This window comes from Mobula hypostoma, chromosome 6 (genome assembly GCF_963921235.1).
Source record: "Mobula hypostoma chromosome 6, sMobHyp1.1, whole genome shotgun sequence".
Classification (NCBI taxonomy): domain Eukaryota; kingdom Metazoa; phylum Chordata; class Chondrichthyes; order Myliobatiformes; family Myliobatidae; genus Mobula; species Mobula hypostoma.
Window position 1 is genome coordinate 101,392,786 of NC_086102.1, and position 16,190 is coordinate 101,408,975.

The 16,190-nt window shown below is 43.9% G+C and overlaps 1 protein-coding gene across 2 annotated transcripts in view; it reads right to left on the reverse strand.

Annotated features, from left to right (window-relative positions):
- Positions 1-4,236: 4,236 nt before the first annotated feature.
- Positions 4,237-16,190, reverse strand: part of hacd2 (3-hydroxyacyl-CoA dehydratase 2) — a 78,708-nt gene continuing 66,754 nt past the window's right edge. For both annotated transcript variants that reach the window (XM_063051337.1, XM_063051338.1), the window contains exons 6-7: positions 6,696-6,874; positions 4,237-4,548 (exon numbers count right to left, since the gene is read on the reverse strand). In XM_063051337.1, coding sequence (XP_062907407.1) covers positions 4,466-4,548; positions 6,696-6,874 — 262 coding nt within the window. In that variant the 3' untranslated portion in view covers positions 4,237-4,465. The remainder of the gene's footprint in view (positions 4,549-6,695; positions 6,875-16,190) is intronic.

Consider the following 16,190-nt stretch of genomic DNA (forward strand, 5'->3'; position numbering starts at 1 on the left):
CTTTCTTTAAATCAGGCCCCCATTCATCTTCCATTGATACCAACTGCACCCCCAGGTCCTCACAGATTATACAGCCAGGGTCAGCGAGTGGATGCTTAGAACAGATTAATCAGTACAATTCTTTGGAGCAAAGATCAATGAGAGGAGACAAGACAGAGGTGTACATGATGATAAGAGGTATAGATCAAGTGGATAGCTGGAGACTTTATCCCAAGGCAGTATGGGGGGAGGGGGGGGGGAGGAATAATTTTCAGGTGATTGGAGGAAAGTGTAGAGACTGCTAGGTGCATGGGTGGCAGTGGAAGCAGATACATTAGGGACATTTAAGAGACTCTTAGATAGGTACATGGGTGATAGAACAATGGAGGGCTATGTAGAAGTGAAGGTCGGCACAACATCATGGGCTATTCTGTTCTATGGTCAATTAAGCACAATGCTTTACCCTGGCACTGTTAAATTCTACTTCTCACTTCAGCCAAGATCTTACTTCTCCCAACAAAAGGCCAACCTTATTCATGACAGAAGGAAGGACAAACATCAACAGGCCATTCACTCGTGTTAGTTCTCTCATCAACAACCATAAGCTAGGAGCAGGTTCATCAAGGTAGGAATGTTACTAGGACTTGAGGGCCTGAGTCATCAGGATTTAATTCCTTACAATGCAGAAAACCCAAGGGGTGGCCTTATAGATGGGCATAGATAGGGTGAATGTGCACTGCACATAATCTTTTTCCCCAGGGAAAGGGAATCAAACACCATTGGGAATAGGTTTAAGGTGTGAGGGGAAAGATTCAAAGGGGATCTGAGGGGCAAATTCTTCATGGTGGTGGGTATGTGGAACGAGCTGCCAGAATTGTGCAGACGGAGGTATAACATTTAAAGGACACTTGGACTGGTCCATGGCTAGAAGTTTAGAGGAATTAACAAGGGCAAATGGGATGAGCTTAGACAGGACGAAATGACATTTCAACAAAACTCTTTCCCCATGAAGCACAGTCTGTGATGTTGCTATTTCACAAGTTTATTAACATGGACTGCAGCACCTTTGACCTGATCTGTATCTGAGATATCATGCAAGAAAATTTCCTTTAAACTCTGGATCTAATCTACAATTTTGTCAGCAAGACAGTTAAAAAAAAACACTCAGAGGCCACCTTATTAGGTACAGGAGTGGAATCCAGCATGGTCTTCTGTTGCTGTAGCCCAGGTTTGACATGTTTGCATCCAGAGACGCTCTTCTGCACACCACTGTTGTAACACGTGGTTATTTGAGTTACTGTCACCTTCCTGTCAGCTTGAACCAGTCTGGCCATTCTCCTCTCAGCTCACTAATTAACGAGACATTTTTGCTCACAGAATTGGATATTTTCTTTGTCTTTCGTACCATTCTCTGTAAACTGGACTGTTGTGCATGAAAATCCCAGGAGATCAACAGTTTCAGAGATACTCCATCTGGCACCAACAATCATTCCACAGTCAAAATCACATTTCTTCCCCATTCTGATGTTTGGTCTGAACAACAAATAAACCTCTTGACTATGTCTCAATGCTTTTATGCATTGAGTTGCTGCCACATGATTGACTGATTAGATATTTGCATTAACAAGCAGGTATACAGGTGTACCTGATAAAATGGCCAGTGAGTACAAGTTAAAGCAAAGATGTCCTGCTCCCAGGTGTATCTTCATCTGCAGGGCTTGGCAACTGGACTACAAAACATGCACTTTCAATACAGACATTAATTTAAGAAAACATAATGTGCATTAATGAAAACCATGCTAATTTCTTAAATGATTTACAAATAGGTGCATAATTTTCAGTAGTCACAAAATCCTGTTCATTACACCCCAACCCATGCCCCACACAACCACCAAGATATGCTTGCAAAAAAATTTCATTACAAATACACCCATGCAAAATATTTGAAATGCCTAAGAGTTTAAATATCCTTAATTACAAAAAAACAATCCAGAACATACAAAAGAACTGAGAGTCTGTGTAGCAAGGGCTGAACCAGCCTTGTTCATAGACATTTAGTTAAAAATTTTATTAACAGATTAGAGCCCTTGGGAGTTGCTTAAAAAACCTGGGGAGGAATTATCAGTGCAGTCTGAATGTAAACTGAGCATTTAACACCTGGGTTGGTCAACACTGCTGGAGAAAACATCGACTAACGTGGGTTCCTCTAAATTAGTCGCATGTTGCTGTTTCTTCAACTTTGACATCAAAGTAGGGTGTAAAGGAATTATATGCTGCTGGGAAATGGGAAAAAGGCCGAAGGGAACAGAAAACAATGGAGAATCTGAATATGGCTCCTACAAAGAAAGAGTACGATAAAGCTGCCATGGACAGTCCCAAGCCCGATGCAAAACGAGAAGGATTCATCATGAGGTTAGCAACCCTATCTTGTAAAAACCCAGAGCAACAAAAGCATTCCAGACACTCTGGAGACCTCATCCCTGGGTGAGGAAGGATCTTAGCCTAACATCTGGGGATAACTTGAAGGACTGGCCCAGGACAGAGGACTTTGGCGAGCTGCTGTCCATGGCTTATGCCCCAGTAGGGGTGATGGGCTTAAGCAAGCAAGTAAAATATAAACTATGGCCAGTGACACTCAACCTAGGGTTGCTAACTTTTCAGGTTTACTCTGAAGTCCTACGAAATGAAAATCTTCACGAGAGTATAAACAATAGGAATTTTAGAACATCTTTTAAAATTTTCCACTGAATACTGGTTGTTATAAAAATATCAGGTGGTCAAGAATATCCACTGGGGAATAAAGAGGCTAGGTGCTTCTTGGTGGAGAGAGATGTTTTACCACCATCTCTTCCATGGCCCACAATGTTGTGCCAACCCTCAAACACTACCTCCCATATAACCCCCAACCTTAAATTCCTCCATATACCTGTCTAGTAGTCTCTTAAACTTCAGTAGTGTATCTGCCTCCACCCTGAAGCACCGAAGAACCTACTGGAGGAACTCAGTGAGCAAAGCAGCATCTGAAGGGAAGAAAGGAACTACTGAAGCTTCGGAGTTAGGACAGCAGCGTGGCCAATTCCTTTCCTACCACAGATACTGCTTGGCCCGCTGGACTGTTTGTTGCTCCAGTGGATTGTTTGTTGCTGCAGATTGCAGCATCTGCATCCAACCTGAAATGACAACTCAGCCAGGCTTGGGTCAACAAGCAGCAGGATTGTGTGCTACTGCTTGCTTATCTGTGCAACAGTGCAGAGCTCTGGCAGGCTTCTATTGTGACCAGTTCATTTTTAGGGTATCTCCAAGTCCTACTGATGCAAGTGACAGCGATAGACAATGAACATCCACTGCCAGTTCTTCGACAGTATTGCAGTAGAAAGGATCGGACCTCTCTGAACACTGACATTTGACAGGTTACCCTGCTGCAAGATTTCTATTTGTGGGAGATATGGTAAGGCAAATGTTAAGGACAATGTTCAGGTTAGGATAGGCTGGGGCACTTGTAGTCAACCCAGTCCTTTGAAGAGAGACCACCAGAGCACCTCTGATCACTGCAGGTGAGATAGGCAAGGACAATAACCTAGATAAGTGGGCTTCTGAAGAGAGACCTTTAATTGAATGGTCTTTGAAGAAGGTAGGGACATGTTCGGCACAACTTTGTGGGCCAAAGGGCCTGTATTATGCTGTAGGTTTTCTATGTTTCTATGTAAAACAGCTTCCCCTTACACAGCGGGGGTACCGTAGACAGATGAAATAGGAATATAATGGAAGGATGTTAAACACACCCAAAACCTAAGGGACAATTGTTTTATAAACTTCCATGTATCATCGGTTGTCAGCTTGTACTTTCTATTGCCCTTTAGCACCTCTGTTGTGAATGGTGACTGATGTTGCAAGTAAGGAATTCAAACATACACATTTTACCAAATGGTCAACATCCGTAACCAATAAGCCAATTCTGTACGTATAAAAACAGCATTTTCCTGTCCTGGCTTCAGAACAGCATGATGACAGAAGCCATACTGTTCTCCTTGTGCACAAGTAAAATAAAGTATGTTTGAGCAGCAAATGAGTGCGTGTTCTGAGTCCAGTTATCGGCAACGATACAACCAAAGGCTGAGAGTGAGATTCATTGCTCTTCAAGCTCTGGATATGTGCTATGCCATGCAACACAATTGGGACGAAATGTTACTGAAGTGGATGGCACACAGAACTCCGACTCTGATAGACAGCCCTCCCCAGCATATTTTATGACTGTGATTATAAGCAGATAGGAATTCCATCACTACTCCAACCCCTTCCAGACCCAACACATTGACAGTACAATCTAAATTCATGTGGCTGGTTATGTCAAACACCAGTCACCAAAGGGGCCCAATGAAAAACACGGGTTCATCAGACAGTGACAACAATTCAGTGAACAGAAATCTTCTCGATCCAAGGGGAAAACCCTTCGACCAATGCCCATTTCCCTAGCAGGTGGCAGCAACTACTCGCTCTTCTTGCTCTGTTCGGCAGTGCTCAGGACCTTGCTCCTCTGGCGCAGCATGTGGAAGTAGAGCTGGGGAAAAACTGAGGCAGGAAGAATAAGATGGGTGAATGATGGGTGAATGAAGGGGTAAGAACACACATTCTAGTTTAAGTTTCTTAAAATAGACAGGACACAGCAATATTTTTGCTTAACTTTTCCCTCCACACACACTCTGTCTTCATCACACAAACTTAAAGGCATTACAAATATCGATTCATTCATCCATTGATCTACCCAGGCAATCTGTCTTCTTTTGCACATTGGTTGTTTGTCAGTGTTTGTGTGCAAGTAGTTTTTCATTCATTCGATAGTATTTCTTTGTTCTACTGTGAATGCCTGCAAGAAAATTAATCCAGGGTAGTTTCTGATGACATATATGTACTTTGATAATAATAAATATACTTCATTTAAAACATGATCTGGAAAGGAAAATGCCAGAAATTGAAGTAAAAACCTGCAAGTGGTGGAAATATGAAATGAAAACAGAAAATGCTGGAAACAGTCAGCAGGCCAGGCAACAAACAATCCGCTGGAGGAAGAGAGCATCTGTGGGAGGAAAGGAATCAGACATTTTGAGTTGATTGCTTTGTTTTGACCTTGATAACATCGACAACTCTTTTGCTCCCACGGATGCCGCTGGACCCACTGAACTGACTGTTGGTCCAGAATCCAGCATCTGTGGTCTCTTGTGTCTCTCTACGGAAAGAGAACCTGTTTCAGGTTGAGACCTTTCATCAAAAAGAGAGAGAAGAATTGAGAAACACAGATGATGTTTCAAGTCAAGGACCTGATGTCAACACAGGTAAGGAGAGTAAACAAATGTGTTTTAAACTGCACGTCTGTCATAGGATGCAGACCAAATTGTCATGGGAGAAATTTAAAAAAAAACACAGAAATTGGAGACAGAAAAGTAAAGGGCATCAAATTGAAACAAATTTGTGGAATAAATAAGGGTGGTTACCTGAAATTATAAAATTAAGTATCAAGTCCAGAGGGTTTCAATATACTCAGATGGAAGGTGAAGATTTGGAGGCAGAAGACAAGAGTCAGAGCAGAAATGAAGCAGAGATTCAAAGCAACACATAACTGGAAGTGCAGGTCATCTTTTCAGCTTCTTTTTCTGAGGGTTTCTGTTTTTTTATGGCAAGAAATTAACTTACAAAAAACATAAATCAAAAGAGAACTGCATGAAAAATTTTGCGTATATGTAAAAATAGCAGGGGACTAGAATGAAGAGGTCAGCCCCTTCTTTGAACCAAGATAAGACGACTCCACCTGTGTTGAATAATCCTGATATGCATCTGAGAGATTCGACAACAGCTTCTTCCCTACTGCCATCAGGTTCTTAAACTAACCTGAAAAATTTCCACACCACCTCAGACTATATTTCTTTACCTCTCTCAACATACATTGATGTGATATTTATTTTCACAGGCATGTATAATTTATGTTAATTTGAGTTTAAGTTAGTTTCCATTAGTCATGTACTGACCTGTTACTGCAAAAAAACCAATTTTATGGCATCTATACCCTATGACAATATACTTGTAACCTGATGTCCAGCTAGCAATAGAAATGTACTGTGGAGAGTATTCTAACGCTTTGCATCATTGTCTGATCCGGAGTCGCCAATCCACAGGATCAGAAAAAGTTGCAGAGTGTTGTAAACTCAGCAGCTCCATCATGAACACAAGCCTCACCACCATCGAGGACATCTTCAAAAGGCAGTGCCTCAAGGCGGAGACATCCGTCATTAAAGACCCTCACTATACAGGACATGCCCTTTTCTCACTATTATCATCAGAGGTACAGGAGCCTGAAGGCACACACTCAATGTTTTAGGAACAGCTTCTTCCCCTCCACCATCTGATTTCCAAATGGACAATGAGCACCACTGCACTATTTTTCTCTTTTATTTATTACTTAATTATTTCATTTTTTATACTTCTTATGATAACTTATAGTATTTCTTTTCTGTGTTGCACTGTACTGCTGCCACCAAACAAAGTTCATGACATATGTTGATGATAATAAACCCAATTCTGATTGTAGAAATGTCTTCAGATCAGGGAAGCACAGAAATCAATAACATCAGAGGTTATTCAGCCATTTATGTTGGCTGGATGATCTACCAAGCCTTGTCCTACTTTCCAGCTCTCAATCTATGAAAGACAATACATTGACTTACTTGGAATGTAGGAAATCATGACCATGATCAGGACTGTGTAGTAGTCGAAGGAGACATTGTACTTGTTTGGAAGGGTCACAGAATACAAGCCAGTCCTTCGAACGTGAGGCAGGGCAGCGTATATGGTCATCAGTTCCCCTGTGACTCCCATCGGATACAGAACAATGAACAATGAGTACCTAGGCAGGAAGGGTAGGGGAGAGCTTTGCATTAAAATCTTAATTTGCAGTTGTATTACCACCTTCCCACAAAATGCATCCCATTCACGTGCACAATCTCATTCCCAGGGTTAGGAGCTTCATATACACAGCATTCTATTCCCACGGTTAGGATCTACACACACATAGCATCTTAATGCCAGAGTTAGGGTCTGCACTCCCACACTCTATTCTCAGGCAATATTAACAACAATCCAGTTGGCGACTACACAAAAGGGCAGGTCTAATGGAAGCATGGGTAAATCCAACAGGATCAACTTCTTTATCTTAGGACTTAGTTATCCTTAACTTCAATCATGTGGAAAGATTGCATAAGCTACACTTTTTTCTCCCCAGTGCACAGGAGGTTAAGAGGTATATGAGATTGTGAGGAGCATAGATAGGATGGGGGGGAGGGGGTCAAAATATTTTTTGACCACTGGTATCAAGAATAAGAGGGCACAGACTTAAGGTGAGAGGAAGGAATTTTAAAATAATTCAAAGGGGTAAGTTTCGTTTAACACAGGGGCCAATGATATTTGGAACACACTAACAGAGGAGATTAGATACAATCACTACATACAGAGATAAGTGGACATGTAAATTGAGGATGACATTAAGACTGGGGCATAGTGGACAGTGAAGAATGCTATCAAAGCTTGCAAAGTGATCTGGACTAGTTGAGAAAATGGGCTGAAAATGGGAAATGAAATTTAATGCATTAAAATCTTAATTTTAATCTTAAAATGTTGTACTCTGGCAGGACAAACCACAAAGGGACTTGTATAGTGAATGCTAGGGTACTGAGGTGTGCAGTAGAACAAAGGGGCCTGGGAATACAGATCGATAATTCCTTGAAAGTGGCATCAAACTATCTGGTTTGTAAAGAGAGCTTTTGGCACATTTGTCTTCATAAATCAAGGCATTGTGTACAGGAGTTGGGAAGTTATGTTGAAGTTGTACAAGATGTTGGTGAGGCCGAATTCTGAGTATTGAGTGCAGTTCTGGTCACCTACCTAAGAAAGATATCAATAAGCTTGAAAGAAAATTTATTGCTAGTTATTGCTGGGACTTGAGGATCTGAATTGCAGGGAAAGGTTGAGTAAGTTTACTCCCTGAACATGGGAGAATGAGGTATACAAAATTATGAGGGATATAAATAGGGTAAATACATGTAGGCTTTTATCCCTGACATTGGGTAAGACTTGAACTAGAAGTCATAGGTTTAGGGTGAAAGGTAAAATTTTTAAGGGGACCCTGAGGGGAAAGTTCTTCACTCAGAGGCTGGTGCGAGTGTGGAATGAGTTGTCAGATGATGGGTGTGGATTCAATTGCAGCATTTAATAGAAATTTGGATAGGCACATGGATAGGAGGGGTATGGAGGGCTATGGTCTGGGTGCAGGCAAATGGGACAAGGCATTAAAACAGGTCGGCACAAACTAGATGGACCAAAAGGCCTATTTTAGTGCTCTACCTCAATGAAGGAGTGGGTGCATGAAAAGTTTCTTCGAGTCAGCAATTTTGTAGAAATGAGGCTACAATATCAACCATGGTCTTATTGACTTACCTGGGAGGCTCATATGGCCATTCCTGTTCCTAATGTATATGTTTGTATAATCCTGTCAAGTGCTTTGCAGATGCTCAATTGAAAAGCTTTTGAATTCTGCCACTACCAATAAGGTCAATAGGACTGCTCTGACAGCAGCTAACGTTAAACTGTATCTCTTTGAGACAAAAGGCCCATGCGGAAAGGCTCTGGTTACTTTGACATTCCCCACTCAACAGAGGCCAGTATCTAACAGTCCGAAAACAAAAGCACCACTCTACCTACACACTTGAAAAACTCCTGCCTTACAGCATCTTTGATAGAGGGGCTGTGGGTTATATTCTGAGTGGAATGGAGGGGACCATTCCTCCACACAAATTTCACCCCATTCGTTCTACATTACAGAAAGCTGTGAAGACAAGAAAGGAACATGAACTGGATCAGCACGTAATGCAAAAAAAAACAAAACTAAGACAGCTCGTGCACGACGGACCTATGCTCTGCAAGATTTCAATGAGAGGACCTGTCTTAACCCAGGTTTCAATTTGTCACAAGCAGATGTGAAGCGGAACAGAAATTGAATTGAATTGACTATATTTCATACATCCTTCATATACATGAGTAAAAATCTTTACATTACCTCTCCGTCTGAATGTGCAAATTATTGTAATTTGTAATAAATAGTATATACAGTAAGATATACAAAAGAACAGTCAATAAAGCTTAGAAATACAATTGTGTCAGGGTGAATTAATCAGTCTGATGGCCTGGTGGAAGCTGTCCCGGAGCCTGTTGGTCCTGGCTTTAATGCTGCAGTACCATTTCCTGGATGGTAACAGCTGGAACAGTTTGTGGTTGGGTTGGGGTGATTCGGGTCCCCAATGATCCTTCAGACCCTTTTTATGCACCCATCACTGTAAATGTCCTGAATCTGTTCACATCAACAGATGCACTGGGCTGTCTGCACCACTCTCTGCAGAGTCCTGCAATTGAGGGAAGTACAGTTCCCATACCATGCAGTGCTACAGCCAGTCAAGATGTTATCAATTGTACCCCTGTAGAAAATCCTTAGGATTTGGGGACTCATGCCGAACTTCTTCAACCGTCTGAGGTGAAAGAAGTGAAAATTTCTAATCTTAAACTTAATTTCTCCCCTACTTCTATGCAAGTTAAAAGATAAGTCAGTGTCTGGCACGGATATGCATCTCTAAAGAAAGGTAATAAAAGAGAATGGCTAGGTGTCCTATGCAGTATAAAGTTTAGCTTATAAAGATTAATTTTATTTGTGACAGGTATATTGAAATATTGAAACATACGGTGAAATGTGTCATTTGCATCCACATGATCTGGGAATGTGTTGGGGCAGCCCACAAATGTCACGCTTTCAGCACCAACACAGCATGCCCACAACTTACCCTATGCCCTATCCTGTGGGAGGAAATGGGCACAGTTACAGGGACAGTGTACAGACAGCAATGGGAATTGAACCCTGATCGCTGACGCTGAAAAGCATTATGCTAACCGCTAAGCTACTGTGCTGCCCTAGTCATAGCTTGTCTCCCAAAGAAACTTGGTGCACCAATTTTAGGAAAAGCAGGGGGCGGTGATGGGCAGGTGAGAAGGGGTCAGAGAGTGATGAGAATGAGGATGCTATACTGGCTTCTGCCCCCTTCCTTTCTAGTTCGGATGAAGGGTCTTGTCTTAAAACATCGACTGTTTATTCCCTTCCATAGTTGCTGCCTGCCTTATTTTTGCAAGCTTCTGGTGGAAAGGGAAAAAAACCTTTCCTTATTAAGCCACTTTTGCCTAAAGCTCGAAGAAAATAACATGTTTATTCAACACTTTTGCCTGGGTGGGGGTGGGGAGTGTGTGATGAAGACCATCAGACATAGGAATGACTTGGGTTATTTGCCCCATTGACAGTGCTCTGCCTTTCCATCATAGCTGATTTGTTATTCCTCTCAACCTCATTTTCATGTCTTCTCCCTGTAACCTTTGACACCCTTACTAATCAAGAACTTATCAACCTCCACTTTAACTATACCCAATGACTTGGCCTCCACAGCTGTCTGGGGTAATGAAATTCCTCCTCATCTCGGTTCTTAAAATTACATCCTTGTATTCTGAGGTGTTGCCCTCTGATTGAAGGCTCCCAAAAATATCCTCTCCACATCCACTCTATCTAGTCCTTTCAATATTCGACAGGCTTCAATGAGATACCCTCCTTCTTCTAAATTCCAGCAAGTACAGGCCCAAAACCAGAGACACTATCTCTGTAGACACTGTTGATCAGAGATAGTGTCACGGCTGCAGAAAAGGAGGAAGTCATGGAGGGGTTGTCTACAGAGTTTCTGTTGGTGGAAGTTAGAAATAGAAAGGGGTCAATAACTCTACTGGGTGTTTACAGACCACCCAATAGTAACAGGGACATCAAGGAGCAGATAGGGAGACACATTCTGGAAAGGAGTAATAATAACAGGGTTGTTGTGGTGGGAGATTTTAACTTCCCAAATATTGATTGGTATCTCCCTAGAGTGAGGGTTTTAGATGGGGTGGAGTTTGTTAGGTGTGTTCAAGAAGGTTTCTTGACACAATATGCAGATAAGCTTACAAGAGGAGAGGCTATACTTGATCTGGTATTGGGAAATGAACCTGGTCAGGTGTCAGGTATCTCAGTGGGAGAGCATTTTGGAGATAATGATCACAATTCTATCTTCTTTACCATAGCATTGGAGAGGGATAGGAACAGACAAGTTAGGGAAATGTTTAATTGGAGTAAGGGGAAATATGAGGCTATCAGGCAGGAACTTGGAAGCATAAATTGGAAACAGATGTTCTCAGGGAAACGTACGGAAGAAATGTGGCAAATGTTCAGGGGGTATTCACGTGGGGTTCTGTGTAAATATGTTCCAATAAGACAGGGAAAGGATGGTAGGGTACAGGAACCATGGTGTACAAAGGCTGTTGAAAATCTAGTCAAGAAGAAGAGAAGAGCTTATGAAAGGTTCAAAAAGCTAGGTAATGATAGAGATCTAAAAGATTATAAGGCGAGCAGGAAGGAGACTAAGAATGAAATTAGGAGAGCCAGAATGGGCCATGAGAAGGCCTTGGTGGACAGGATTAAGGAAAACCCCAAGGCATTCTGCAAGTATGTGAAGAGCAAGAGGATAAAATGTGAGAGAATAGGACCAATCAAGTGTGACAGTGGAAAAGTGTGTATGGAACTGGAGGAGATGGCAGAGGTACTTAACCAATACTTTGGTTCAGTATACCTTATAGTCGCCAAACAATCGGTACTAGAACGTACAATCATCACAGTGATATTTGATTCTGCACTTCACACTCCCTGGATTACAAATATTAAATATTAAAGATATTAAAAATAGTTAAAATTAGTAATATTAAAAATTTAAATTATAAATCATAAATAGAGAATTAAAAAATAGGAAGTAAGGTAGTGCAAAAAAACCGAGAGGCAGGTCCGGATATTTGGAGGGTACGGCCCAGATCTGGGTCAGGATCCGTCCAGCAGTCATATGAATTATGAGGTCAAGTCCCTTTTAAAGGCAAGAGCTGCGGCTTTTAGGTCCGGGGATACCAGTCGCTACACAGAATCCAGGCGTGAACTCCGGAAAGCCATTAAGGGTGCCAAGAGGCAATATCGAGCCAAGTTGGAAGCCCAGGCTAACCAAAGGGATGCCAGTAGACTATGGTAGGGTCTAAATGAGATCACTGGGTGCAAAGAAAAGGCTGGGAATATCAATAACCGTGGCGTTTCTCTTCCTGACGAACTTAACATATTCTGTGCAAGATTTGAACAGAAGAGGAGCGTCCTGCTCCCTCCGGATGATCCAGACCTGGTGGCATCGAGCTTCATTGTCACCGAGGAGGACGTTAGAAGGGCCTTCCTGAAGATAAATCCAAGGAAGGCGACGGGCCCAGATGGCATCCCAGGACGGGTTCTCCGGGCCTGTGCAAGCGAGCTAGCTGGAGTGTTTGCTGACATCTTCAACTGCTCTTTGCTTCAGTCTAAGATCCCCTTGTGTTTTAAGAAGGGAACGATAATCCCAGTGCTGAAGAAGAGCAAGGTGGCATGCCTGAATGATTATCGACCTGTGGCTCTGACATCAATTGCTATGAAGTGCTTCGAGAGATTGGTTATGGCACACATCAACCACAGCCTACCAGTCAACCTCGACGCTTTGCAAATCGCCTACCGGAGCAACAGGTCAATGGCAGATGCCATCTCCCTGGCCCTACATTCCTCCTTAGAACACCTGGAGAATAAAGACACATACGTAAGGCTCCTTTTCGTTGACTACAGTTCTGCCTTTAATACCACCGTTCCAAATAAACTGATTCCTAAGCTCTGGAACCTGGGCCTTAGCACTCAGATCTGCAGCTGGATCTTCAACTTCCTCACAGACAGGACCCAGGCTGTAAAAATAGGGGACAAGCTCTCCTCTACAATCACTCTGACCACCGGTGCCCCACAAGGCTGTGTACTCAGCCTCCTGCTGTACTCACTGTACACTCATGATTGTATAGCCAAGTTTCCATCGAACTCAATATATAAGTTTGCTGATGACACAACAATTGTAGGCCATATCTCCGGTAATGATGAGTTTGAGTACAGAGAGGAAATTAAGAATCTGGTGGCATGGTGCAAAGACAATAACCTATCCCTCAACGTCAGCAAGAGAAGGAATTGGTTGTTGACTTCAGAAGGAGTAGCGGACTGCACGACCCAATTTACATCGGTGGTATACCTCATAGTATACACTACGGAAAAGGATCTTGGCGATTGTAGGGAAGACTCGCAGCAGACTGAAAAGCTTGAGCATGTAGATATTGTGCATGGTTGTGCGCATACGCCGGTCGTGCATGCAACCTGTTACAGTTGCTCCATAGTGTCTTACTTTTAAACTTTTTAACTTAGTTATTGTTGTATTTTTTTTCTCATGGTAACACGTTGAAGCTACACCCTAACATGCTGTTGGAGAGAGTTTTACTTGTTTTTTTAGCGCTGGAGTTAGTTACATTTGGACACGTCTCGTTAGCGTGGCAGCAGGATGGCCGCATTGTTTATTCCAGAGACCAACTGATTGCACTCGTGCCCGCCGGCTTAGCGAACAGAGCAGCGGACATCCCGGCTGAAATCTGGAGGAAAACACACAGAGGATGCAGAGGGGGATCAAAAAGTCGAGGGAAGAGGACTGTGTCGAGACAATAGAGGCTTATGGAGAAGAGAAGTTATAAGCCGTGTCTCCCCTCTCTCATCATGGGAAATGTGAGATTGCTGGGGAATAAAATGGACGAACTGACAGCGCTTGTCAGGAGTCAGAGAACATTTCGTGAGAGCAGTCTCATGTGCTTCACTGAGATGTGGCTGCACGAGGACATACCCTGGGCATATTACGATCAAGGAACATGTCTGTAGCCCGGATATTGAACTTTTTGCTGTTGGACTCCGGCCATATTATTTGCCAAGGGAAATCTCGCATGCAGTTGTGGTTGTTGTGTACATGCCTCCCTCTGCCAACCCGACGTCGGCGTGTAACATCATTTACACCGTCATAGCCAGATTACAAACCCAGCACCCGAGTGCCCTCATTACCATCTCGGGTGACTTCAACCATGTTACCATGGCTAGAACACTACCCAACTTCACGCAGTATGTGAGCTGTACAACCAGAGGGGAGAGGACTCTGGATTTGATGCACGCTAATGTTAAGGATGCATACAGCTCCTCTCCCCTACCCCCACTGGGAAGGTCAGATCACAACCTGGTGCATCTAAAACCCTGCTACGTGCCTCTGGTGAAGAGTAAACCTGCAACCTCGAGGACAGTGAGGAAATGGTCGGAGGAGGCTTATGAGGCGCTCCAGGGTTGTTTTGAGGTGACAGACTGGCAGGCACTCTGTGAGCCACATGGAGAGGATATTGATGGGCTCACAGAGTGCATCACTGATTACATCAACTTCTGTGTGGACTGCAATGTTCCAACAAGAACTGTCCTTGGTTATTCAAATAACAAGCCATGGGTGACAAAGGACATGAAGGACATCCTGAACGCTAAAAAGAGGGCGTTTAGAGATGGAAATAGGGAGGAGCTGAGGGCAATACAGAGGGACCTGAAAGCCAGGATCAGGGAGGCTAAAGACAGGTACAGGAGGAAGCTTGAGTGGAAACTCCAGCAGAACAACATGAGAGAGGTCTGGAGGGGGATGAGGACCATCACTGGGTTCCGGCAAACAGCAACAGAGGAGCTGAAGGCAGTGTGGACAGGGCCAATGAACTTAACCTGTTCTTTAATAGATTTGACATTGTGGCCCCTGCCCATCCCCCACATGAGCCATCTGTTGTCGGCCCCCAACCAACACATATTCCACTCTCCCCTCCTACCCCTCCTCACAGTCCCCCACCCTGCTGTCATGACTATACCCCTTCCCCACATGAAACCACCACGGTGGGCTTCACAGCTGAACAGGTGAGAAGACAGCTGAAACGTCTCAACCCAAGCAAGGCTTCAGGACTGGATGGTGTCAGTACCAGGGTGCTCAAAGCCTGTGCCCCTCAGCTGTGTGGAGTACTTCGCCATGTATTCAACCCAAGCCTGAGGCTCCGCAGGGTTCCTGTACTGTGGAAGACGTCCTGCCTCGTCCCTGTGCCGAAGACGCCGCGCCCCAGCGGCCTCAATGACTACAGACCGGTGGCATTGACCTCCCACAATATGAAGACCCTGGAGAGACTTGTTCTGGAGCTGCTCCGGCCTATGATCAGGCCACACTTGGATCCCCTCCAGTTCGCCTAGCAGCCCCGACTAGGAGTTGAGGATGCCATCGTCTACCTGCTGAGCCGTGCCTACGCCCACCTGGAAAAGCCAGCGAGCACTGTGAGGGTCATGTTTTTTGACTTCTCCAGTGCGTTCAACACCATCCGCCCTGCTCTGCTGGGGGAGAAGCTGACAGCGATGCAGGTGGATGCTTTCCTGGTATCACAGATTCTTGATTACCTGACTAGCAGACCACAGTACGTGTGCTTGCAACAGTGTGTGTCCGACAGAGTGATCAGCAGCACTGAGGCTCCACAGGGGACCGTCTTGTCTCCCTTTCTCTTCACCATTTACACCTCGGACTTCAACTACTGCACAGAGTCTTGTCATCTTCAGAAGTTTTCGGATGACTCTGCCATAGTTGGATGCATCAGCAAGGGAGATGAGGCTGAGTACAGGGTTACGGTAGGAAACTTTGTCACATGTGAGCAGAATTATCTGCAGCTTAATGTTAAAAAGACTAAGGGGCTGGTGGTAGACCTGAGGAGAGCTAAGGTACCGGTGACCCCTGTTTCCATCCAGGGGATCAGGGTGGACATGGTGGAGGATTACAAATACCTGGGATATGAATTGACAATAAACTGGACTGGTCAAAGAACACTGAGGCTATCTACAAGAAGGGTCAGAATCAACAAACTCACTCGTAAGGCCAGTGATGTTGTGGGGATGGAACTGGACTCTCTCATGGTGGTGTCTGAAAAGAGGATGCATGCCATCGTGGTCAATGTCTCCCATCCACTACATAATGTACTGGGTGGGCACAGGAGTACATTCAGCCAGAGACTCATTCCACCGAGATGCAGCACAGAGCGTCATAGGAAGACATTCCTGCTTGTGGCCATCAGACTTTACAACTCCTCCCTTGGAGGGTCAGACACCCTGAGCCAATAGGCTGGTCTTGGACTTATTTCATAAT